The sequence below is a fragment of the Fringilla coelebs genome, assembly GCF_963513975.1.
Source record: "Fringilla coelebs genome assembly, chromosome: 2".
Taxonomy (NCBI): Eukaryota; Metazoa; Chordata; class Aves; order Passeriformes; family Fringillidae; genus Fringilla; species Fringilla coelebs.
Genome location: NC_140029.1, coordinates 893,944 through 919,142, shown reverse-complemented (window position 1 = coordinate 919,142; position 25,199 = coordinate 893,944). Strand labels below are relative to the sequence as shown.

General features: G+C 53.0%; 2 protein-coding genes across 6 annotated transcripts in view; both read left to right on the top strand.

Moving 5' to 3' along the window:
* ITSN1 (intersectin 1) overlaps positions 1–11,470 on the top strand; it is a 107,405-nt gene extending 95,935 nt beyond the window's left edge. For both annotated transcript variants that reach the window (XM_084226747.1, XM_084226746.1), the window contains 10 exons: positions 571–677; positions 2,195–2,378; positions 3,209–3,307; positions 4,092–4,259; positions 5,635–5,847; positions 6,306–6,427; positions 7,536–7,618; positions 7,718–7,801; positions 8,256–8,429; positions 9,449–11,470. In XM_084226747.1, coding sequence (XP_084082873.1) covers positions 571–677; positions 2,195–2,378; positions 3,209–3,307; positions 4,092–4,259; positions 5,635–5,847; positions 6,306–6,427; positions 7,536–7,618; positions 7,718–7,801; positions 8,256–8,429; positions 9,449–9,597 — 1,383 coding nt within the window. In that variant the 3' untranslated portion in view covers positions 9,598–11,470. The remainder of the gene's footprint in view (positions 1–570; positions 678–2,194; positions 2,379–3,208; positions 3,308–4,091; positions 4,260–5,634; positions 5,848–6,305; positions 6,428–7,535; positions 7,619–7,717; positions 7,802–8,255; positions 8,430–9,448) is intronic.
* A 9,401-nt stretch (positions 11,471–20,871) lies between these two features.
* DNAJC28 (DnaJ heat shock protein family (Hsp40) member C28) lies at positions 20,872–24,068 on the top strand. 4 transcript variants are annotated; one of them, XM_084226931.1, is made up of 3 exons: positions 20,872–20,968; positions 21,851–22,001; positions 22,729–24,068. In XM_084226931.1, exon 3 carries the CDS (start codon positions 22,777–22,779, stop codon positions 23,872–23,874), a length of 1,098 nt encoding a protein of 365 aa, XP_084083057.1. In that variant the 5' UTR covers positions 20,872–20,968; positions 21,851–22,001; positions 22,729–22,776; the 3' UTR covers positions 23,875–24,068. The 4 variants fall into 4 exon arrangements, with proteins under 4 accessions (XP_084083057.1, XP_084083058.1, XP_084083056.1 ...); XM_084226932.1 differs by having other exon boundaries at positions 21,851–22,004; XM_084226930.1 differs by having other exon boundaries at positions 21,851–22,057.
* Positions 24,069–25,199: the final 1,131 nt, after the last annotated feature.

Genomic DNA, 25,199 nt, shown 5'->3' with positions numbered 1-25,199 from the left:
CCCTTTTGCTCCTGACTCTCAGTGTTTATTGCTCATGTACAAGTTGTGAACCTTAAACAAATGTTCGGGAGTGAAGCACGTTCCCTGTGCTCTGAGGGGGGCAGTGGTACTGAGTGATAGCTGAGCAGTGGGGTTCAGTTATCACTGCCTGTGCTTGGCTTTAGAGGCAGGAAAAAAGGAATTAGTACAGCCAGCTAGGGACAATTCCTTTGACAGAGAAGCAAAGTCCTTTTTTGAAGAAGAGTTCATGATATGCAACACTTGGGACTCTCAGAGAAATCAGGTCTTCCATAGAAGAGTCCAAAGTAAAACCTATTTTCAGCTGGATTACCAAGGGAATCCTGGGATCTTTTGCAGGAGAGCTCTGCTAAAATTCCCAGGTTTCCAACAGGTTATCCAGATCAGAATTAACACCAGCACCCCTACAAATTCAGAGTATTCCCTGTTAAAGCTCCTCGTACCCGAGGGTCTCCTTTAGTCCCAGGGAGCACCATGGATGTCAGGGACGGGTGTGCTGGGTCTGTCTGTACTTACCCTGTGCACTCTAAATGGCCTCTTCTCACTCCCCAGATCTTCCAGAAACCACTGATGGAGTCTGAGCTGGTCACAGAAAAAGAAGTTGCCATGATTTTTGTGAATTGGAAGGAGCTGATTATGTGCAATATAAAACTACTGAAGTAAGTTCTTTTTCCCCCCCATACTTCACAAAAATAGAACCCTGGGGCTCTTCCCCTGCTTCTCCTTTTGTCTGCATGAAAACATTGCCAGTCACACAAATCCTAACCAGGAGGGCCACGTGTTTCTCCTTGGGGGAAAAAGCAAACTGGGGACAGGGTTTGCTGTGAGCTCTTGAGAAGAACCCAGCAGTTCTCTGCCATTTGCACTCACTTGGTTCCAGGGCTGCAGAAGGCAAATCCTCCTCTCCCCTGGAGAGCAGGGCTTGCCAAGGCTTCCCACAGGGCAGGACTTTCCCTGCCTGGTTCCAAAGGGTTTGTGCCCAGGGCATCCCTCTCCAAAGGCTCTGAGGCTGAGTGAGGGCACAGTTAAACCTGCACCTTGGCAAGCAAAAGCTTTAATAAAGTTCTTTTCTTTCCCTACTCAGCTGCTAATTTTTACTGAACCTACAGGGATTTTGCAGCTTTGCAGTATCTCCCTTTTTTTGTAAGATGTATTTGAAAATGGCCCACAAGTTGAAAAGTTGTGGCAGTGACAGGACAAGTGACAATGAACTTTTCCTTAGGACACCAGGCTAAAAACTCAAAGTGATTGGGTTTCCCCTGCCTCACTCACACATCAGTAATTCTCTTTCTAAGCCAAGAGAAAAGGGAGCTACCCTCCTGTTCCTCTCACCTGTGATCTGGCATTGCTTTCAAGTCAGGCAGCAGCTGGATCAGCAGGAGAGGGAAAGGTGTTGGCTGAGAGTGCAGCCCAGGTTATGTGCAAACCCAGGGCACCCCAGGGAATATTTCTGTGTCTGCTCTGGGGTGCCCTGACCCCCAGGGCAGCACTGACTCTGACCCTCACTCATGGAGAAAGCTTCCCAGACTTCAGGATAGACTGGAACCCACAGAAGTGTGAAATGGATTATAGAGAGCAGTGCAGGTGTGCCACTGGGTGGGAAATTGAGGGTTTGGGGTTTTTAGTCTGTTGTGGATGGAAGCAAGGTGGAGGGCACAGGGTGTGGTCCTGGGTTTCTTCTTCACCTTCTTCTTCCTCCTTCTCCATGGGTTTGGGTGGCATTTTGTAATTGGGCAGAAAAATCCACATTGCAGCTCTGTGGGATCAGTTATTGGGGTAAAAGGGAAAATAATCCAGGTGTCAGTTCTTCATTGGATAGTTCAGTCTTAAAAGCCCTTGGAACCAGAGACTGTTGGGCATTTTGTGCCTTCTAATGAAAAGCTGCAGGACTCACAGCAGTGAGACTGTTTCACTGATAAGAAATAATAAACACCTGAGTCCCAACACGAGTGACTGTCTCAAGTGCCTTCAATCCAGACCCAAAGAACCCAGACTGGAAGTGCCACAACTGGTGCCTGTGTGTAAAAGCAGCAGCCAGTAAGCAGAGCCTGTTTGTTGTACCCTGCAGTAAATCGTGTGGCCGCTGTGTTTGTGGTTCCCTGGGTTTCCCCAGTGAATGGGAGCCCACCCCTTGTTCCATAACTGAGGAGTGGCTCTCTGTCCACCCCCTGCCCAGGGCCCTGCGCGTGAGGAAGAAGATGTCTGGGGAGAAGATGCCGGTGAAGATGATCGGGGACATCCTGACGGCGCAGCTGCCCCACATGCAGCCCTACATCCGCTTCTGCAGCTGCCAGCTCAACGGGGCCGCCCTCATCCAGCAGAAAACCGACGAGGTGCCCGACTTCAAGGAGTTTGTCAAGGTAGGAGAGGCAGCAGCCCCTGGGAAGTCTGTGCATCCTCTCGCCCGGCTGATCTGCTGAGCAAAGGAGGCACCACCTCCTGTGAGGGCTGGGTCACTTCTGGGCCACCCTGGAGGGGCTGGAGCGTGTCCAGGGCAGGGAACAGAGCTGGGGAGGGGCTGGAGAATTCCTGAGGGAGCTGGGAAGGGGCTGGAGAATTCCTGAGGGAGCTGGGAAGGGGCTGGAGAATTCCTGAGGGAGCTGGGAAGGGGCTGGAGCATTCCTGAGGGAGCTGGGAAGGGGCTGAGCCTGGAGCAAAGGAGGCTCAGGGGGCCCTTGTGGCTCTGCACAAGTCCCTGCCAGGAGGGGACAGCCGGGGGGAGGTTGGGCTCTGCTGCCCTGTCCCAAGGGAAAGGAGAGGAAATGGCCTCAAATGGCACCAGGGGAGGTTCAAAATGGAGACTGGAAACATTTTTTCCTTCACAGAGTGGTCAGGCCTTGGGCTGAGCTGCCCAGGGAGGTTTGGAGTGCCTGGAATTGTCCCAGAGCAGCCTGGATGTGGCCTTGGGGACAGGGACAGGGTTTGGGGTGATGCTGGTGGGGCTGGGGTGGCACTGGGTGATCCTGGGGGGCTCCTCCAGCCCTGGTGATTCTGGGATTTTTGTCCAGACAAGGCAGGTGAAGAAGTGTTGTACAAAGCACCAGGAGTTCTCCTTCTGATGGGATCTCAGAGCAGATTTAGCTGAGGATTGGTGCTCATGTTTTGCCTTCCCTTTTCCTTTCTTGGAGGAGCTCATTTTTGGGGGTTTAAGCCACCTGACTAACCAGATTTTCCCTCTCTAATGTTTCAGAGGTTGGCAATGGATCCTCGCTGCAAAGGAATGCCACTATCGAGTTTTCTGCTAAAGCCTATGCAACGGGTAACCAGATACCCACTAATCATTAAAAATGTACGTTCCTTTGCACACGTGGTGGGCTTGGGGCTGCTTTGCTTGCACCTTAATTGCAGGGTGGTTTCCTGATTTGTGCCAGGCTTTGTCACTGGGAGGTCTCTGATGCGCTGGGGAATGTGGGATGTCCTTTAATACTCGATTCCAGTACAGAAAATGGGATCGTTCCTTGGGCTTTGGCAAAGTTAATCAATATTTTCCATTTGAACCAGAGCTGAAGCTTGCACCCAAAGAACCAGAAGGCAGCGAGTGCTGAGAGAAAATTTCAAATTCAGATAACAGGAGCAACAAGCCAACCTTGTGTTCCTATTTGCCTTTCCCCTCAGTGCCATTCCCTCCCCTGAGCCTGGATTGCTGCAGGTTCCCCCTGTGCTGGTGGTGCTGGAGGATTTACAGCCCTTTCCTAACTTCCACCTGTTGCTTAACATCTCCCATCCCAAATAACACACGGAGCACAGCCCAAGGCTTTCACAGGGGATTATGAACAGGATGTTGGGATTCGGGGGTTCCTTCAGCAGTCGTGGCTGCATTTCTGGGTTTGGCTGCGATGTGTGTGCTTCTGTCAGAGGAGCCAGCAGTGTCCTGGTGCAAAGGCTGTGCAGGCAGGCCTGCAGTCCAGCTGCTCCCAAGTAGTGTTTGCGTCCCATTTCTCACCTCTGCCAAGGAGCAAAATAAACGTGGGGCTGGCTCTGCCGGCAGCGAGGGCTGGACGGAATGTGGGGCTGACACGAGCGCAGCTGAGCTGCGCTGCCAGGAGCCTGATGCTGCCTTTGCTTGTGTGCAGATCATGGAGAACACCCCCGAGAACCACCCCGACCACAGCCACCTGCGGCACGCCCTGGAGAAGGCGGAGGAGCTGTGCTCGCAGGTGAACGAGGGCGTGCGGGAGAAGGAGAACTCGGACCGGCTGGAGTGGATCCAGGCCCACGTGCAGTGCGAGGGCCTCTCCGAGGTAACGGGGACAGGGACAGGCAGCGGCGCCCTCCCCTGCCCTGGCCCCAGCTGGCCCCTGCCCGCCCTCCTGGCTGCTGCTCGTGCCCCTGAGCCCTGCCTGGTGCCCCGGGCTCAGCGCTGCCCTGTGCCACCAGCACCTCCCGGCCCTGCCTGGGGCAGTGGCTCTGGGCTGCTGGATCCCGCTCCAGAGCTGTACCTGACCACTGTGGACTGCTTTGTAAACCAAATATTGAGAAATATTTTCTGTGATAAAGCTTTGTATACATTTGGAAACTCAAGAGTACTGATCAAGTCTCTGGAGACTTTACAGAGAGAGTCCCTGCCTCCTATGCCATGTTGTTTTTTATGGTTACATGAAAAGTTTCTACAAATATTGTGTTTGTATGTCCTGCAAAAGGAGGGAAGATATTCTGATGGCCTCCCTGTTGTTGGTGGAGGTAACAGAGGCAGGCAGATCACAACTTGATTTTCAAAGTATGCACCATTCTAGAAGATAAAAAATTAATGAGCACTGCTTGGTTCATAAAGTGTAAAAACTGCATTTCTCCTGAGGAAATCAGACTGTTCTGGGAGAAGGATGGGTGTGACTCTGTCAGCACATCCAGCTGTCTGCCAGCAGGAAAGTGGCTGCTTTTATCTTCTGTAGGTGGTGCCTGCCCCAGAACAGCAGCTGCACACCCTGGCAGAGCCTGTGGTGCTCGCTGCACCGTCACCAGCAGCAGCCCCAGCCATGGCAGGGAACAGCCCAGCCTCTCCCTGTTTGCTGTCCAAGGGGTTTCCAGCCTGCCAAAGGAGCCCCTCCAGAGCCAGCTGCCCTGGCTGGGGAGAGCTGTGCCAAACCCTGGTGAAAGCAAACCTGAAAACGGCACTTCAGGCGAGGGCAAGACTTTGCTGATCCCTGACAAGCCCTGCCTGAGTCTGGGATTGTTCCAGTCCCAGTGGGCAGCAGCTCTAACTCGGGGTATCGTGGCCATCTGAAGTCCTCTGGGGTGTTTCAAGGGGTGAAATTCGACCACAATTCAGAATTGAAGCAGCCCTGGAGGAAGCCCAGCCTGTGGAGAGGCCGTTGGCAGAGCTGCTGCCCCTCCAGGACAGGCGCCCCGGCTCAGTCCCAGCCCTGGAGGTGCATGTGTGTGGCCAGGGGGCACAGATGCTTTTGGCTTCCCCTGCCTGCCCAGCCCGGGCCCCTGTGGCCCTCAGGGACTCTCCCGGGGCCCCTGTGGCTTGTGCTGCTTGTGGTGCTCGAGGCATGGCTGGTGATCCCCGTGCCACAGACTGGACCCAGGACTCAAACCTGTATTTGTCTCTTGCAGGGCAGCCCCGATTGTTTCACTTTATACAGTGCGTTGTTGTTCTTCTTCTACTTTTCGCAGCAACTCGTTTTTAATTCAGTTACAAACTGCCTGGGACCACGCAAGTTCCTGCACAGTGGGAAGCTCTATAAAGCCAAGAGTAACAAGGAGCTGTATGGTTTTCTCTTCAACGACTTCCTGCTCCTCACTCAGATCATAAAACCTCTGGGCTCCTCTGGCACAGACAAGGTCTTCAGCCCCAAGTCCAACCTGCAGTACAAAATGTACAAAACTGTGAGTGCTGCTCCGACACGGGGATGGGAACGGGGCTCAGGAGCTCCATCCTGGAGGCGTGGGCAGGAGCCTTCCTAGAGAAGAGCTTTGAAAACTTTGGGGTTCAGGGGCTGATGGCAGGAATGGTGGCTGTGTACTCTAGGGAAATAAGAAAAGATGCTTTGGAGGTTTTGCTTGAATAAAACTCTTCCATGAGGGCTCGTGTGTTTGAGGGAGCAGAGGGAGAGCGGTGTTTGCTGCTCTCTGGGGGAGGAAACTCTGCTCTGCTTGGCTCTCTCCAGGAGTGTCCCCAGGCTATGCAGGCACCTCTGTCAGCTTTTAAATTTTTCTGCAGAAATATAGGAGGCAGAAGGGGGGAGATACTTGGGGCACGGAATAATCCTGCTGGGAGCTGATGTGTGCTGAATGCCCCTGTGCAGACTCTGCAGTACAACTCCAGCTCTGCTGATGTTTTACAGCCCATTTTCCTCAACGAGGTACTGGTAAAATTACCCACAGACCCTTCTGGAGATGAGCCCATCTTCCACATCTCCCACATCGACAGAGTCTACACACTCCGGGCTGAAAGCATTAATGAAAGGTAAGGGCCTTTGTGGGCCTTTAAAGAGTCTGGGAACTGTAGGATGGGAATGGTTGTGATGGAAACCTGCAGAGCCCTCTCCAAGCTGGTCATTTTACAAGCCTGGAAAATTCCTTCTTGGGAATATGGTGATCTGAAAGGGAGATAAAAATAATGTTTCCTGAATTCCAGCTAGACCAGTGATGAAATGGCTGAGGGTGGATGTTTAGGCTGCATTTCACATTTTACGGTGACATGAAGAAGCCAAGAGATGCAATTCTATCTTCTGCTGTTCCCTGGCATAGTGGAGAGTGTCCCTGCCCATGGCAGGGAGTGGGACTGGGTGAGCTTTAGGATGCCTCCCAATCCCTGCCATGAATGTCCTGTGGAGCAGCAGCTCTTTATTTGGGGTTCCAAAATGGATCCACAGCTTCCAGATTCTCCCATGTTTCCTTGACTCAGGCTTCCTTGTATGTCACAGCAGTTCTTCAAAGCCCTCGAGGTCACTTAGTAGCCCTTCTGCCACCCTTTTTCCCTGTCAGCCTTCCTCCTCAGCCTCCTTCAGGCACAGGCTGGGATTGTTGGGGTGGACTCAGTGATCCCTGTGGGTCCCTTCCAACTCAGGATGTTCTGTGACTCTTAATCATGAAATGGTTTCCCAGAAAGACCCATTCACCACCCCTGCACTCCCCAGGTTACACTTTTGAAGCCCTGAGAGTCAGAAGAATTGGGTAGGAAATCTCGGGGCCCAAGGACAGTGGCCACCTCAGCAGCACCCATGTTTTGTACTACTCCAAGAAATCAGTTTATTTCAGGAAAACAAGGGGCTGCATGAAAGCAAACCTGTTCTTGAGACCTTTTGTTTTCACACCAAGCATCTCCTGCTCGTGGTTCTCTTGAGCTTTCTCTGTGTGCTGGGCTTTGCTGCCTTGGGATGGTTCCATTCTGCAGGTGCTGTGAATTCCAGTAAGATCCCTTCCAGGCAGACAGCTGTGGCATGGCAGAGCCTGGGATGGGGCCAGAGCCTTGGCTGGGAAGGAGGGACAGCTTTAGTTTTGTCTGCTGTGCTCCAGCAGGGAAAACCAGAAATGGCATTTTGCAACTTTTTTTTTCTCCTTTCCTTCTGAAGGACTGCCTGGGTTCAGAAGATCAAAGCTGCTTCGGAACTTTACATAGAGACTGAAAAGAAGAAGAGGGAAAAGGCCTACTTAGGTACAGCATAGGATGTGGGGGTCTCATCTTCTGTGGAAAAGTCCCTGGGCAGGAAAATCCACTGGTGACATTTCTCTCTGCTCTTCTGTTCCACCACAGTTCGCTCTCAGAGGGCAACAGGCATCGGGAGGCTGATGGTGAATGTTGTTGAAGGCATCGAGCTCAAACCCTGCAGGTCCCACGGTGAGTGCCTGGGCTTCCCTGGCTCCATCCAGGGCACATTCCCATTTGCCAGCCTAACCCTGCAGGGGGTCTGTCCCAGACATGGTTTTGTTAAATGATGTGGGTTTAATGAAGGTAAAAGAGGCAGAGGTGGCTATGTGCAGCTGAGCCGTGGTCCTGCAGTTGTCCTGCATGAGGCTTTTGTGTCAGGCTGGCTTCATTTCCACCACACAAGCCATAAAGTCCTGCAGGGAAGGGTGGAGGGTGCTCAGCCCCCAGCAGAGCAGAGCATTCACTGTGATGGCAATGTAGCCCATTACAGAGGCAGTGAAGCAGAGCCTGGCATGGGGCCAGGGGCCCAGTGTGGCCAAGGTCTTTCCCAGCTCAGGTGGCTGTTGGAGCAGAAGGAAGCTCAGGAGCAGGAGCACGCAGCTAAGAAAGCCCCGCTCATTCCTGTTTGTTCCCATCTTCCCAGGCAAGAGCAACCCCTACTGCGAGGTGACCATGGGCTCTCAGTGCCACATCACCAAGACCATCCAGGACACCCTCAATCCCAAGTGGAATTCCAACTGCCAGTTCTTCATCAAGGACCTGGAGCAGGACGTGCTGTGCATCACAGTGTTCGAGCGGGACCAGTTCTCCCCGGACGGTGCGTACAGGGCTGCCCCTGCCAAGGGCATTTGCAGAGCTCTTTTTTGAGGAGGAGCATTCCTGCTGAGGGAAATCAGAGGGAATGGGCTGGGCTGGGAGATGATCTTTAAAGATACCCCAGATGTGGCTCTCTTTGCATATTTAGGAGTCGAACTCGGTCCACACAGTATCAGCACAAAAAGGATGGAGCTCCCTCTGGGTTTTGAGAGTTCCTTTTCTTGTGCAGTTGACAACAACTAAAATGTGATTTGTAATTCTGCTGAGACTCCAGAAAGTTCTGGATGCTGCTTGCACACAGATGGGTTCAGGCAGGAGGAAGAGAAATGTCTTTGAGCTCCTGTTATATGCAGTAACAGTAGCAAAAATGAGCCCAGGGTTCCAAACCTGATAGAAACATGGAACAGTTTGTCTTGGAAAGGACCTTAAAGATCATCCAGTTCCAGCCCCTTCCATGGGCAGGGACACCTTCCACTATCCCACCTTGCTCCAAGCCCCATCCAGAGTGGCCTTGAACACTTCCAGGGGTGGAGATTCCACAGCCTCTCTCATTCTTATTTCACAAGCTGGGATGAACATGTGGAGCAGCACAGGGTGTATTTTGGAGTCACAGTCTCAGGCAGTGTTTGGATAGGACTGGTACTGGCTCATTGACCTCGTTGCTGGGCTGATGACCTGCTTGGCTCTGTCATCTCCAGCAGGTTTAACTGAGAACTTTGGCCTTTGGCCTTTGGTTATTTTATATCATAAAGTCAAGAAGTCGCTGAAGCGAGGCAGCTGTGAATTCCATAGTGGGTTTTTCCACTCATGGGCCCATTTAGTTTAAATGCTGTTGCTGTTTAACATGGCCTGGCTAAATGCCCTGCTATGCAGCTTGGCAGCCTTTGGCCCCCTTCAAGGGCACAACTAGAGTAGGACTGAAGGCTTGTTTTCTCTTTTGCTGTGTGTGGGTGGAAGTTCAGGTTCCTTCTGCAGGCTCTGGTTTCCCTTTCCTGAGCAGGCTGTGTTTCTGCATTGCAGACTTTTTGGGCAGGACAGAGATCCGTGTGGCAGACATCAAGAAGGATCAGGGTTCCAAGGGACCAGTTACAAAGTGTCTCCTTCTGCACGAAGTCCCCACGGGAGAGATCGTGGTGCGCCTGGACCTGCAGCTGTTTGATGAGCCTTAGGAGAGAGGGGCCAAAGTCAGAATCCAGCCAGAGTTCGCTGCAGGAGGCGTCTGCAGGAGCTGTCACCGAGTCCTTGCTGCTGTGGCATGAAACTACCGCTCGCCCTTCCCACGTCAGAGGGTTATCAAAGCAAACAGGAGCATCTTTGTGCCTTGATAATTCTCACTGAACACACGAATCCCAATTTAGTGAGGAGATCTCCCTCAATCTCTCTGTGTGGAACTTGGCGTTGGTTTCCTGGGCTGGTGAAACGACCCTGTTGTTCCTTGTGCTGCAGTGGGGATAGCTGGCAAACCACGTGGGTGGCTGTGCTTGGCCCAGCTGCCCTGCTCTTTAATTCCCGTGGAGGAGGCAGTGTGGGTGTGCTTTGGAGGCTTTCTGAGGGTTTTCCCCTTCAGGAGTTCTGTGCCTATTGCCTAGCAGAGCGGTGTGTAAATGTGAGTGGATGGAAGGAGCAGTTTTGCAGCAGGAAGATCTTTGAAGGTCTTCATGATGGTACTGAAAAGACTTAGAAAATAAATAGTCTATATCTATAAACAGAGAAGATTCTATTAACATACCACTTCATGACTCGTGTTGCCCCTGAAAATAAAAGCTGTCCAGGCCTTCTGCACAGAGATGAATTGCACTCCGGCAGAGTCCAGCCCTCGGTCCCTTTGGAAGTTGCTGTTGTCCCCAGGATGTCAGTGCTGGGGCAGGAAGCCAAGGGTGAGGCACAGAGCCCTGCTGGTGTGGTGTGTACCTCCCGGGGACTCCGTCGCTGCTGCTGCTCCCGGGCTGAGCCTCGCCTGCAGTGGGGGAGAAGCAGCAGTCGTGGCTCCAGCTCGGGAAGCCAAGGTGCAGCCTGCAGGGCCTGGAGCGCACAGCAGAGCGGCGGTGGTGCCCAGTCCGGAGCTGAGCTGTGCTCGCCTGGGGGCAGCCAGGACGGGGGCTCGGGGCAGCCCCGCCTGCGGCTCCCAGGGGCGGCTGCTGGATCTCACCAGAGAGCCCCTGGTGCTGCTGCAGAGGGGGGAGCCCAGAGCCATCCGGGGAATGCAGGGCTCTCCATCCCTCTCACTCCACAAATAACAACGTCCAGGCCCACGTCCCTGCTTGGCAAAGCTCCAGGCGGGCACAACGTCTGCTCTCCCTCAGGCACACGTGTGAGTGCCCTGCCGAGTCTGGACTCGGGGGACAAAACATCCCTGAGAGTCAAATTCCTCTTTGTTCTGCTTGGATTCCTTTCGTTCATGCCCTGCCACGCATCACTGGTATTTTTGTAAGGACTCCATTCCGGATGGGAGGGGCCGGCCCGTGTCATTCGCATGTGAACGTTCTCGTGGAGCTGTTGTTAGGTTTTGGTGTTCCTTGCATGTCCTTTCAGTACTGGTTCCCACCTCTCCTGTGTCGGCGGTGTTCTCTAGCACTCCAAGTCTTATTGGTTTCCATTAGGAAATTAGGATATATCCATAACAGGTAGGTAGATCAGTATGGTAATAAGTGTAAACTGTGCTGGGAAGTGTCTGTGTATTATAATTTCCTAAAAGACCACTGTAATGTTTCAAGCAATGGGAAGGAAGAAAAATGTATGTTGGAGGGACAACAAAGTTTACATTTCATACTTTTCAGAATCGCTTTATTATTTATTTATTGAAGATAGTGTAGAATTTTGTATCAGAAATGACAGACATACTTATGTATTTTTTGAAACAAAACAGAGATACACACTTTAGTTAGAAACTTTCAACTGACCACGTTTTAGAGGGAGTGTGACTTCCTAGGCATGCATTTGTTTACCACTAACTGGCTGAAAACACGATTAAGAGAACTTTAAGTTTCTATTTTTCAATGTTGTTAAGAAAATGGTTTCAATTAAAATATGTAAATAGTACTAAACCCATGCTTTCCTAATTCCATATCAATACATTTTATTAAATATAATGTATATGAAAATACACATTGTTGTGGTAGGATAAAAAAAGTGATAAAATCTATTACTGGAGTACCATTAAATGTCATTGTCTAACCTTTTATTGCTGTCCTAATTTTACTCAGTGCTGCCAACAGGGTGAACATTCATTTCAGTGTTTCACAAGTAGCATCACTTTGTTTGTTAATAGTGTAATTTCACCAGCATCAATTACAGTGACAGCTGACCTGACCAAGAGGACAAAAACTCTCGTGGCTGGAATGCAGGAACCTTGGGCAGGGCTTTGGAGGGAGCCCCAGGGAGCTGCACCTGCCTGAGGCTCATTTGGTGCTGGAAGTGGGGGACCCTTCACTCAGGGGCCCCTCTCAGACTGAAACCCACGTCATGGACCTCAGAGAATCCCAGAATGGTTTGGGTTGGAAGGGACCTCAAAGCCCTGCCATGGCAGGGACACTTCCCACTGTGCCAGGCTGCTCCAAGCCCCATCCAGCCTTGGACACTTCCAGGGAAGAGCTGTAGCAGCCGGCAGGATTGCCCCGTTTTGGGGAACTGTGACAGAACAAGCACGAGCACCTTCCCAGCCCCATCACCTGGGCTGTCCCTCTCCCCCTGGATGCACAGCACTGTCAGTGCCAGCAGGGGTTACTCAAAGCTTGGGAGGAAAGGCTGCAGTTCGGCTCACAGAGATCCAGTGAATCCCTCACAATCAGTCCAGTGCTAAAGGGGAAGCTCATCCTGTCCCCGTGCATGGAGGACAGGCTGTGTCCATGCCCTGGTGACAGCGTCACTGCCCTTGGAGCTTGGTGGCACATCAGCACTGCTGCCTTCCCAGACAGAACTGTGCTTCCTGGAGTCACACACTCCCCAAATCCCTGGGGCTGGCACAGCCCTGCCAGCCCAGGCAGTGCCAGCTGTGCCCCACGGCCACCCTGTCCCCAGCCCAGAGCACTCAGTGCCACCTCCAGGGCACACCTGCAGGGATGGGCACTGCAGAGCTCCCTGGGCAGCCCCTGCTAAGGCCTGAGCACTTGGAAGTGCTGTAAAATGAAACCACCCCCAGGCTGGCCTTGGCTCAGAACTGCTGAGAGCCCGCCCGGGGCAGAGCTGGTGGAAAGCCAGGCTGGAATGCTGGGGGAGGCTGCTCAGAGCTGGGGAAAGGGCTTAGGCACCTGGGAGACAGAGCCCGGCTCTGAGGTGATACTGAGCCAAATAGCTGAGTGATTGCAGCAGGTTTTTTTTCTAGATGCCCTTAATTATCCAGTATTTTCTCAATGTGAGTTTTTATGAGGGCACTTTTTCAATGCTCATTTTACAATTTTTTTACCCTTTAAAAATAATTCAGTCACTTTTTGTTACATGTGAGGAAGATTGGGGGGGGAAACATTGTGGGTAATGGATTTTTTTCTTACATACATTCTCAAAACTGAGATGTGACAATTCCAGACTGACTCAAACAGCAGTGCCTGGTTCCAGGCTGCTCTCCTTGTCACAGTGAGATCTCAGCTCATTCAAATCCAGCAGTCAAGCCCTTGAAACAGGGAGAAGCTTGGAACCAGGAGAAATTTCTTTGAGGGTTTGCTCCGTGCGTACATTCCACATCTGCCCTTGCTTTGTTCAGCCTCTCCACTCCTGTCCTGTGTAAACATTGCTGTATCCAGAGTGCAGTACATGCTTATAGATAGATATGTGATTATTGTACATACAGTACAAAACCACAGCTCTGTTCTCATTGTCAAATACCGAGAAAATCTCACAGAAAAGTGTTTAAAGGCACCTGGGTTTGTTTGTTCATTTCAATATTTTAAAGGAAGGAGCGTCCTCAGGAAATTATTTTTCTGTATGTAGGAGGGTATATTTAGGATCTCATTAAAAAAATAAAGAACTGCAGTGAGAGTCTGTTAAATGGCCCTAATTACTTGATAGAGTTGTGTCATTCATTTACGGCACATTTAACTCTTCCTCAGTAAAATACCTGTACAGTGAAGATGGCTCCTTTTGCTTTCTAAGGCATTTGTAACAGGTATGCATCAGGCAGCACTGTTTCTCATAATGCAATTTTAAATTACTTCAGTTGCTGTGAATGTCTTGTTCCATCAGTCCCTCCAGGTTAAACAATTCTATTTACAGACAAGCTATAACTAAACAAGAGTCCCTAAACTGTTCCCCCCTGTGTGAGGCCTGGTGCTGCTCCAGCTGTGGTGGCTGTGCCATGTCAGACACAGCTGAGACTGTGCTTGTGCAAGTGAATGATGCAAGAATAAATGCAAATGATGCAAGAATAACATTTTAAAGTTTACCTGTGTGCTGTCGCATTTCTGAGAAGTGCTGGAGACAGATGGAGTCAGGAAATCTGCAGATGAGTCACTCTTCTCTCAAGCTCAGATCTCTGCTCCTGGCACAGGGACAGCACCCAGGGAGGGGCTGGAGCTGACCCATGGGAGGGGTTTAGGTTGGATTTTAGGGCAAGGCTCTTCCCCAGAGGGTGCTGGCACTGCCCAGGCTGCCCAGGCAATGGGCACGGCCCCCAGGCTGCCAGAGCTCCAGGAGCCTTTGGCCAGCGCTGCCAGGGATGCCCAGGCTGGGCTTGGTGGGCTCTGGGCAGGGCCGGGGTGGCACTGGGGCATCCCTGGGGGTCCCTACAGCTCAGGACATTCCATGGTTCCATGACTATTTATGCTGTCAGCACCTGCCTTGCTCTCAAGGTGGACCAGGCACAGACAAGCACAATTGCAAAAAGCATTTTTTATTAACATGTTGTGATCACCAACCCATTAGGGGAAGGAAGCACCCAAGAATCATAAATGCTCAAGGACAAAAGCAACAATAAAAGCCAGAGCATCCACAAAATAATCAAAAGCTTTTGTTAAACACTTCAAGATTATTTTTAGCAATGTATTAATATTTTGTTAATTTGACTTATTACTTATTACTACACAACTGCTTCATTAATCCCTGACCCACCATAAAAACACACGGCAGTGAGTTTGGATAAAGGGAAAGGTGAAAGGGCAGAGAGAGGAAAAGATGAATTAAAAAGGGACAGACAGAAACAAAGACAATGAAAGAAGGGAGAAAAGAGATCATCACTCCTGGCTCCAGCATGGTTCCAGATGAGGGGATGTCACTCCTGGTCCCAGCAGTGATCCAGCTGTTGGGATGTCCAGGGTCAGGGACTTGGTGGGGGAACCCTGAAACGGGTTGCGTACCTCGATGCAAACTGGGCCTCTTGCACAGTCTGTTCTTCCGGACCTTTCTGGAAAAGGGTCGGCGACTTTGGGGCTCTTTGTGCTCTTGGTCCATGGCCACCTCTTGGCCCAAGTCCTGTGCCTGCAGGGCTGGGTTGCGCTGACCTCCAGGAACCACAACCGGGACGGTTGTCCCGCCCAAGCGCTGCTGCGCCTCCACCTCCAGGCCTGGCCTGCTGCTGGTGTAGGCGCTACTCCTCCGGCTGTGCCGCCATGCAGGGACACCAGAACAGCCCCGACACCCGACTGGGACACCGGAACGGCCCCCGCAGCAGAGAGGGACACCGGAACGGCCCCCGCAGCAGAGAGGGACACCGGAACAGCCCCCGCAGCAGAGAGGGACGCCGGAACGGCCCCCGCAGCAGAGAGGGACACCGGAACAGCCCCCGTAGCAGAGAGGGACACCGGAACAGCCCCCGTAGCAGAGAGGGACGCTGGAACAGCCCCCGCAGCAGAGAGGGACACCGGAACGGCCCCTGCAGCAGAGAGGGACGCTGGAACGGCCCCCGCAGCAGAGAGGGACGCTGGAACAGCCCCCGCAGCGCCCGCCTGAAGCGGGAGGGACGTTTCTCAGAGCGCTGGCTCTGCGCCTCTGTCACCTCCGGACCGAGAGGCTTGGGGGGCTCCTCCTCAGCAGCTGCCGGCTTGGCACCTGTGGGACCCAACAGGGCAGGAGAGGCACTGGGCTCATCAGCACAGGCTGACTTTGCTGCCACTTCTGTGCCAACATGCCTGGAACAGCTGGGTCCTTCCAGGGGGTCCGTGTCATCCACCAAGCCCAAGGGTTTGTTCCAGATGTTGTTCTGGATGGCTTCGTCCCCTTGAGACACCACTGGGACTCCTTTGGAATGCACATTGTCACCGACATTGAAATCAACAGCTGTCTTGGAGTCCAACAGCTCCGGCCATTCAGCCTCCACCTTCTCCTTGCACCTTTGCAGATGGGACAGTCCTTGGTGACTGTCAGCTTCTTTCTCTTCCTCCTCCTCAGCATCATAATTGTTGGGGAAATTGGCTTCCAGCCATTCCAGCACCAACTGATACCTTGACACTGTCTCCACTGGCAGTTGAGGTGATAAGCTTGAATCGCTGTCCCTACCACCAAGCAAGGCCCCCCTTGTCAGCTCTTCATCCTCATGTTCTTCCCAAGGGGAGAGCTGTTTGTTATTATCCTCTTCCCAGGGGGACGTGGCTAAGACATCATAGTCTTCCCCAAACCACAGCTCTGTCTCGTGTTTGATGTCTGCTGGGGAAAGCTTCTCATCCTCATAGTTAACCCCTTGGGGCAGCTCTTTTTCACTGTCACTCTCCCCGGGGGACAGCTCTTTTTTATGCTTCTCTTCACCCAGGGACAGCTCCTTGTAACTCTTACTGTCTCCTCGAGAGAGCTTATTGTCACCTTCCACTGGGGACAACTTCTTGTCATTGCTGTTTTCCCTTGGGAAGGGCTTGATGGCCTCTTCAACTTCGGACAGCTCCTGGTCACTTGTGCTGTGCTCTGGATCAACCTTGATGGTTCCTTCCACTTTGGACAGCTCCTGCTCACTTGTGCTGTCCACTGGAAAGAACTCGATGCATTCTCTCTTTTGGGACAGCTCCTCATCACTGCCATTTCCCCCATGGGACAGCTCGTTGTCATTGTTCTGTCTCTCCAGCGCCGTGCCTGTGAGGCTGCGCTCCATGGCTCGAGCCCCCGAGGGGATGGGCAGCACAGGCAGCAGCTGCCAGCTTGGGGACACGCGGGCTGTGCCCTCCTGGGGCACCCTGAGCGGGGGCAAGACCACCCTGGGCACGGGGGTGTATGGCTGCCAAGCACAGGGGCTGCAGGGCTGGGGCTTCTTCTCCCCTGTGCTCTGCAGCTCTGTGCCCCAGCTCTGAGCATCCCTGGGGCTCACCAGGCAGGGCAGTGGTGTCAGTGGTGACAGTGCTGGTAGAGGTGGCAGTGGTGGCAGTCTGTCCCCACAGAGGGGCAGGGCCTGGCTCCAGCTGTCCTGTGGCACTGCCTGTGGCTGCCCAAGCTGCACCTGTGGGACCTTGGGGTGTTTGGGCTTTCTGGGTCCTACCTTTGGCTGCTGCCCCAGCTGCACTGGCAGCAGCTTGATGGGCATCAGCGAGGAGTAGTAGGAGGATGAGGATGATGAGGCGTGGGATGGAGATGGCTCCCAGGGCAGGGCAAAGGTCCTGGCCCTGTCCCTGCACTGGCCTCTCCTTTCTGCCTCATCCCTCACTCTCATCCTCCTCTGCACGCTCAACAGTTGGCCTTGGGCAGGCTGGGAGTTGGGGTTCCCCTTCTCCTTGTTCATTTTCTCAGTAATTTCCGTTGTTCTCTACTGCAGACAGACACAGGGAGCTGCTTCCTGCACAGAGAGCGGCTCTCCTGTGACTGGGCACCCCAGGGCTCTGCGCCCCTCAGACACCCTCAGCCAGGGCGGGGCTCCCTGATGTCACAAGGCTCTCTGGCCACCACCACGTCCCACATCACAAAGGGCCCCCACACCGTGTGCCTGTGTCACAAAGGGCCACCGCCGGCCGCCCGACATCAGTGCAGCAGCCAGGCAGCGGCTGGCAGCAGCCCCGCACTCGTGGCCCTTGGCCCCTGCCGTGCCCAGAGCCCTGAGAGGCTTTGGCCACGCTGCCACAGGACAGCCCCGGCCCCACGGTGCAGAGCCCTGGCTTTGCCGGCTGCGCTGCCCGGGGCACGAGCAATTGGCCGCACGGACGGGCCGGGCACTCGTGGGCAGCGGCTGCAGGAGCCGCGGGAGCCCGGGCAGCAGGGCTGTCCCTCAGGGCTCTGCCGGGCACCGGGGCTCGCTCCCTGCTGCCCTCGGGGCGCTGCCCAGGGCTCCCCGCCCGCCGGGGCCGGGCCCGGGCGCTGAGGGAGCGGCGCCGCCATCGCTGCCGCCCTCAGGGGCTCTGAGGGGAGCGCGGCTCCCGCCAGCCCCGCTCCGCCCGCACGGGCCGCACCAAGGCGGAGCACAAAGACAGACGGCGCTGAAATTGTGTCCGTGCCCCAGGGGCTGCGCTCGGCTGCGGCAGCATCGCCACACGGCTGCCCCCGGGCCGAATCCCCTGTGCCGATAGCGGGGCCGGGGGCGTGCGATGGGACACGAAGCACACGGCCTTCAGCCTCCTTGGGAGAAAGAAACGAGTGCTTGAGGCTGTTAGGGAGAGAAAACTACTCCCGGGGGCACTCGTCGGTTGTACATGAGGCTCAAAAGGCATAACAAATGCTAGAAAAGTATTAGAAATATACGTGGTTCTCAAGTCATAAAGTAGGAGCAACAATTTTACTGACAAAAGATTTAATAAAAGAAAAACGATATTGTTAAAAGATCTTTCGTCCACAGTTTTGTCACTGCTCGTGCTTGGTTTTTTAAACTTGTTAATATCTTACTTCATCTGCTTTACTGTGGAAACATTGAAGCAAAGCTGAGCAACACCAGGGAAAAACCCAAGGCTGCAGAACGGGCGTGGAGATCCCGGAGGACTCCCAGGCTTCAGCCGGGCACCAAAGCCCCTCTCCTTTCCCGGGCTGCAGGGCAGCACACACGGAGTGCAATCAGAGCTCCTCCTGATTTCCCAGGCTTGCCCTGCATCACTGATCCAGAGCCTCCTCCCAGTGCGGTGAGCCAGAGGAGACAGATCAAGTGTGGTTCTGGTTAATCTGTTTTTGCTCAAGGCTTCCCACTCCTGGCACGGCTTTGGAGTGCCAAGCTGCAGGTGGGACCACACCTGATGTCCCTCAGGGCTCTCCCCTGGGCTGGAGCCTGGCAAGGCAGCTCCACCATGAACAATTCCTTTTCCCATTGCAGGAGTCTCCTTTGGTATGGAAAAGAAAGAAAGGAGAATTTGGGAGTCTCTCTCCTTGTCCATCTTCTCAATAATTTCTGTCATCCTCCAGCACACATGGATCCAGGGAGCTGCTTCCTCCAGACAGACAGCAGCTCCCTAGACACTGTTTGCCTCCTTTGGGACAGCTCTCTGGAATGGTCCTGTGTCCCTCGACAGAGCTCTGTGTCTTCATCTGCTCCCCACTGGGAGAGCCCTTTGTCCTCATCTGCTTCCCATGGGGACATGTCTTGGACATTACAGTCTTCCCCAAAGACAGGTCTTTGCCATACTTGCTGCCTTCCTGGCAAAGCTTATTGTTGCTGCTGTTATCCTGTTGGGACAGCTCCTCATCACTCTCACTCGCCCCTGGGGACAGCTCTTTCCTGTGGTAGTCTTGGCCCTGGGATGCCTCTGGGTCACTCTGCTTGGCCCCTGGGGAGAGCTTGGTGGCATTTTCCTTTTGGACAGCTCCAAGGCAGTCTTGTTATCTCCTGGGGAGAGCTCAGTGTCATCTGCCCTGGATACTCCTGCTTCTTTAGTTCATCTTCCCTCTATTTGTTCTCTTCCCACTGGGACATTGAAGACAGACACCTCCAGAAGGAAGGTGCACGCAGCAGTGTTCTGGAACAGGGATAACCCAAGGGCAGCATGGGAACAACAACCACTTTGTGCCCTCCTGATTTCATGAAACATTTTCCTGTTGGAAAAATGAACAGGGGCAGCTCTATGAGCAGGCCAGCCTGACTTTTGTCAGCCCCTGGGTTCACACAGGAAGGAAAACTGTGAGCTGTTGAGCTGCAATGGGATGAAGTTATCATTTTGGACCAGAAGCTGCAGGATATCAGCTCTCTCTTTGCAGCAATTTGTTCAGCTTGGCAGAGGTGAGACATGTCCTCACCGCTCTTACAGCAAGTACTTCAACCACAGAGTGCAGCCTTAACTGGGAGAGGTTTGTCTTTCCATCCACTCCCTCTTTCCTCCCATTCCCTGCTGCCTCGATGCGGAGCTCCCCAGCTCACCTGAGCTGTGATGACCATGCACAGCCCCACCATGGCACATCTCACAGCCCCTCCATGCACATCTCACAGCCCCACCATGGCACATCTCCCCTCACAACCCCGCCACGGCACATCTCCCCTCACAGCCCACCATGGCACATCTCCTCACAGCCCCGCCATGGCACATCTCCTCACAGCCCCTCCATGGCACATCTCCTCACAGCCCCGCCATGGCACATCTCCTCACAGCCCCGCCATGGCACATCTCCTCACAGCCCCGCCATGGCACATCTCCTCACAGCCCCGCCATGGCACATCTCCTCACAGCCCACCATGGCACATCTCCCCTCACAGTCCCTCCATGCACATCTCCTCACAGCCCCGCCATGGCACATCTCCCCTCACAGCCCCGCCATGGCACATCTCCCCTCACAGCCCCGCCATGGCACATCTCCCCTCACAGCCCCGCCATGGCACATCTCCCCTCACAGCCCCGCCATGGCACATCTCCCCTCACAGCCCTGCCATGGCACATCTCCCCTCACAGCCCCGCCATGGCACATCTCCTCTCACAGCCCCGCCATGGCACATCTCCTCACAGCCCCGCCATGGCACATCTCCCCTCACAGCCCCTCCATGGCACATCTCCCCTCACAGCCCCGCCATGGCACATCTCCCCTCACAGTCCCTCCATGCACATCTCCTCACAGCCCCGCCATGGCACATCTCCCCTCACAGCCCCGCCATGGCACATCTCCTCACAGCCCCGCCATGGCACATCTCCTCACAGCCCCACCATGCACATCTCCTCACAGCCCACCATGGCACATCTCCTCACAGCCCCTCCATGGCACATCTCCCCTCACAGCCCCTCCATGGCACATCTCCCCTCACAGCCCCTCCATGGCACATCTCCGCACAGCCCCTCCATGGCACATCTCCTCACAGCCCCTCCATGGCACATCTCCCCTCACAGCCCCTCCATGGCACATCTCCCCTCACAGCCCCTCCATGGCACATCTCCCCTCACAGCCCCGCCATGGCACATCTCCCCTCACGGCTCCCTCCCCTCACGGCTGCTGCGCCGCTCGGGCGCCCCCTGGCGGAGAGCGGAGCCCAGCGGGACCCTCTCCCACCCGGCTCCCTCCCTCCTCCACTTTTTCCCCTCTCCCTCTCCCCGCCCTTCTCCCCGATCTCTCTCGGTCGCCGTTCCCCGACCCTCCCGTCCTGCCCCCTTTCTTCCCCTCCCTGCCCGTTCCTTCCCCTCTCTCTGTCCTTGAGCGCGGGGTCACAGCGGCGGCCCGTCCCTCCTCTTCCTGCGGCCCCTCCTCTTCCTGCGGGCTGTTACCGTTACCGGCCCGTTCCCGCGGGCCGGCCGGCGGCGCCAGGTGAGGCGGGGGCGGGCCGGGCTCCAGCTGCGGGACCCCGGGGAGCAGGGAGGGCGGGAGCGGGGCCGGCTGCTGGGGGGCCCAGTCCGTGCCCCCTGCCCAAATCCCAGCGGGATCGCTCGGTTCACACTGCCAGGGAATAACCCTCCTTTCCCAGCCGGCCCCCTCGGGGGTAGAGGGTTCTATATATGGTTCTTAACAACAGGGTTATTGAAATCGGGGCTACTGAGTTATGAGAAAGTCACTTTCGGAGCAATAATTGAATTGTAAGAGTGTGTTTATTGATCATTCTCTTTTAAGTAGTAGTTACGTGGGGTTTTATAGCCGTATGAAAATGAGTAGTTATCTTTGTCCGCCACCCAGATGGAATGAAATCACTGGGTCATAAATAAAGGTGTTAATGAGCTCCATTATCATAAGCTGACGACTTAATGCCTTTCATGGATCAAAGCCACCTGAAAACATTGAGGATTGATCCAGTCTCAAGTACTTGTCCTTTTCCTTCTCTGGGTTAGGGCAGAAGGGCAGTTCGGTTCGGGCAGAAGATATAAATGCTGCTTATTCTTTGATTAACCTAGAGGAGTTGATTTGACCTAGTTTTTTGTTTGGAGGTGGAGTAAGCAAAGGAGATGTTGTCCTCTCTGTGTCTTTAGGTCCACTGACCTAGCATTTCTCTAAGGACTTCCATGAATGAAGAAAAGTTGGCTGATGTGTAACTGGTGTGTCCAGTTAGTGTTATATACTTCTACTTTGATTTTACATAAGGACTGACTTTTTCACCTGCTGAGGTGCTGCCCTAGTGGTGTCCCCACATAACCCAGAATCCCTGGAATTACTGACAGAGTGACATACTCACTGCTATCGATTTGTTCTGAATTCCAGGTTTATGCCCCTGCCTGGCACCAGCGAAGGAAGTTGGCCACTGCTGGGATACAAAGGCTGACCTAGTGAATCTGTAACCTGAGTGCTGATCCAGATGTTGCTGTGAAATACCAATAATGTGCTGTGATGACCTCCTTTGCCAGCGTACCAGGTCGTAGGTCTTGAGGCATTGATCCAAGGGAGTAGGAAATTGAGCTGTTGCTGAATGTAGGTACAGAGGAGAAGGGAGGGATTTGTTTCAGCAGTTATTGCTCAGCATCAAGCTTATTTCCAGTTTTATTTCCTTCCAGCAATGTTTGCTGAAAGGCAATAAAATAAACAGTAGAAGAATAAAGGCGATAAAAATGCTTCCAGTGAATTCTGCAGTGCAAAACAAACCTGTGTGCCTGTTTTCATACCAGGAAAAAAGTAAACAGTGAATTAATTTTCATTTATATTGTAATACTACTACTTTAATACTAATTAGAAATGTAAATTAGTAACTTTAACCTTAGGGAGGGCAGGGCTGGATGGGATATTGGGAATTAGGAATTGTTCCCTGGCAGGGTGGGCAGGCCCTGGCACAGGGTGCCCAGAGCAGCTGGGGCTGCCCCTGGATCCCTGGCAGTGCCCAAGGCCAGGCTGGACACTGGGGCTGGAGCAGCCTGGGGCAGTGGGAGGTGTCCCTGCCATGGCAGGGGGGACACTGGGTGGGCTTTTACCAACCCAAACCATTCTGGGATTCTGTGATTTCAATAATAGTCTGTAAAAGAAAAAAAAACTGCTAAATTTTAGTAGGGATTTCTTTAATATAGCAGGCTAAAGATAAGACTTATGCTGTGGAAGTTCTTTAAAAAAAAAAGATCTTTAGCATGATTTTTGTTCAAATGTGTCTGTAGGTTCTTTATAATGTAGCTGCATGTGAAGAAATCCCCGGGCTTTGTGTCATGCTGAGTAACAACATGGGACACTGTTTCGTGGGACAGGGAGCCATGATTCCAAGGAAGCTGAAGCCGTTTCTCTGCAGGATGTTGTCGGGTTACAAACCCCAAAACGATGTCAAGGACTCTTACAAAGTTCTGGAGCTGGAGGAAGGCTGTTCCCTCGACGACGTCAGGAACTCCTATCACAATCTTGCCAAAAAATACCACCCGGACAGCAGCTCCGGCATGGCCGATTCCAGGGCCTTCATTCGGGTGGAGGAGGCCTACAGGGTCGTGCTGGGCGACCTGGCAGCCAAACAGAAATCAGAGCCCGGCGAGGAGGAGGAGGACCAGTTCAAATCCAAGTCCCTGCAGCACAGGCACTACCTGAGCTTCGAGGGCGTGGGCATCGGCACGCCGAGCCAGCGGGAGAAGCAGTACATGCAGTTCCGCGTGGACCGCGCCACCGAGCAGGTGCTGGAGTACCGGCAGCAGCGGCTGGAGAGCCGCTACGCCGGCAGCGACCTCAGCAGGGCCAAGGACGTGCGGCAGAGCAAGAAGGTGAAGATCACTCAGGCCGTGGAGCGGCTGGTGGAGGACCTCATCCAGGAATCCATGGCCAAAGGAGACTTTGACAACCTGAGCGGCAAAGGGAAGCCTCTGCAGAAGTTCTCGCACAGCCCCCACATCGACCCCATGACCCACAACCTGAACAGGATCCTCATCGACAACGGCTACCAGCCCGAGTGGATCCTGCTGCAGAAGGAGATCCGCGAGACCATCGAGCGCCTGAGGAAGGGCATCGTGGCCTCCAGGAGGAAGCTGGGGGAGCCCATGACGCTGCCGGAGCAGAAGCAGTGGGGTCGGATTTGCGAGCAGTTCGCAGAAGACATCAGGAAGTTGAACAAGAGAGTTGACAACTTCAACCTGGTGGTGCCCATCCTCAGCAGGCAGATGGTGCATTTCAGCAGTGACAAGGAAATCCTCCGGGCACGAAAGACTTATGAGGCTGTCAGGGAAAAGGTTTCTGATTCAGACACGAAGGAGAACGGGGGGGAAGAGGGCAAAAGGTTTGGGTGGAAGTCCTCTCTCTTGAAGTGGTTAAAACTTACACCGAAATAATTTCATACTAATTCCTCTTGCCAAGGTTTTCGAATGCACTTTATTGATGAAATATATAGCACTAGAGAAATTTCAGGTTCACTGAAAATGTCAAATCCACGCTGTTACACTACTTGAAGGAAATTTGGTTGTGTGATGAGCATTTGCATTATAAATAATTATTTTTAAATACTATTAAATGGAATGTGCCAGTTTGGGTTGTGGTAGAGTTAATTTTTCTCATCGTTAGTCTGGGGCTGCGTGTTGGGTTTGGGCTGGAGGCAGTGCTGACCATTCCAGGGTGTTTTTGTTGCTGGGCAGGGCTTGCACAGCACCTTTTGTGCCCTCCCCATCCCTGAGCAGCTGCTGGCCGGGTTAAACCACAGCAGCAACAAATCAGTTCTTCTCTTTCAGGCCATTTTCCTTCTGCTGAAAACCAAATTAATGCTTCACTTCAGCACAGTAATCACTTTTACAGGCTCTTATCACTTCAAAGGAGAAATGGAGGCATAAGAAAAACACATTAAAGTGGAGGCAAACGTTGTGCTGTGCCCTGTTTGACCTTTGCTCTCTTATTTCAATACTTACAACTCATGAATTTTTGGCAGGTTCTCTGCATATTTTTTAAAAGCACATTCACCTCCTCAAGGTTAAATTCAATGGCTGTGAAGGGAGGGTTCTGGATGTCTTGGCTTGGAATGTACATGTGCACAAGTCCATTTTTGCATCTTTAACACAGAAATAGGTCTTGGAATTTTATTTATTGTCCCATGGGCAGTGACACCTTCCAGCTCTGTGTATGAATGTTTATTTTCATAATTTATTCTTGTTTATAAGGAAAACTGTTAATTAAAAATACTTTTCTGAAGGTCCTTGACACGGTACTCGAAAACCTCACATTTTGATTCCCATTAGGATCTGCAGGAATTGGATCAGAATTGCGGTTCAGACAAATCCAGTGGGAGATTTCAAGAGCAAATCCAGTTCATGGCACAGGGGTAAATAGAAGCCAGTTTGCAGGAAATGGGACTCACTTTGGCTCACAAAGAAGCATCGGCACTTCCAATACCAGAGGTGCCATAAAGGGTGAATCAGCAGACTGAGGGATTTTTATGTTCTTATTCAAACCACTTGGGTTTAACTGGGGCAGGTGTGACCTGACTGAGGCACTTCAAGCCAGCCTTGCCCTGATGCCATCAAAACCCACCAGCACAAAAATCCCCTTCTGCAACATTTACTGTGATGATGGAAAAAATAATTTCCGCTTTAATGTTCCCCAGGTGTTCAGAGGAGTTCAATGTTTCAGGGCTTATCTATAATTTTGTTGCTCTTAAAAGCAGTGTTTA

Bases quoted from the DNA above. Each gene is read 5' to 3' on its own strand.
- DNAJC28 (XM_084226931.1), top strand. From the start codon at position 22,777: ATGCTGAGTAACAACATGGGACACTGTTTCGTGGGACAGGGAGCCATG.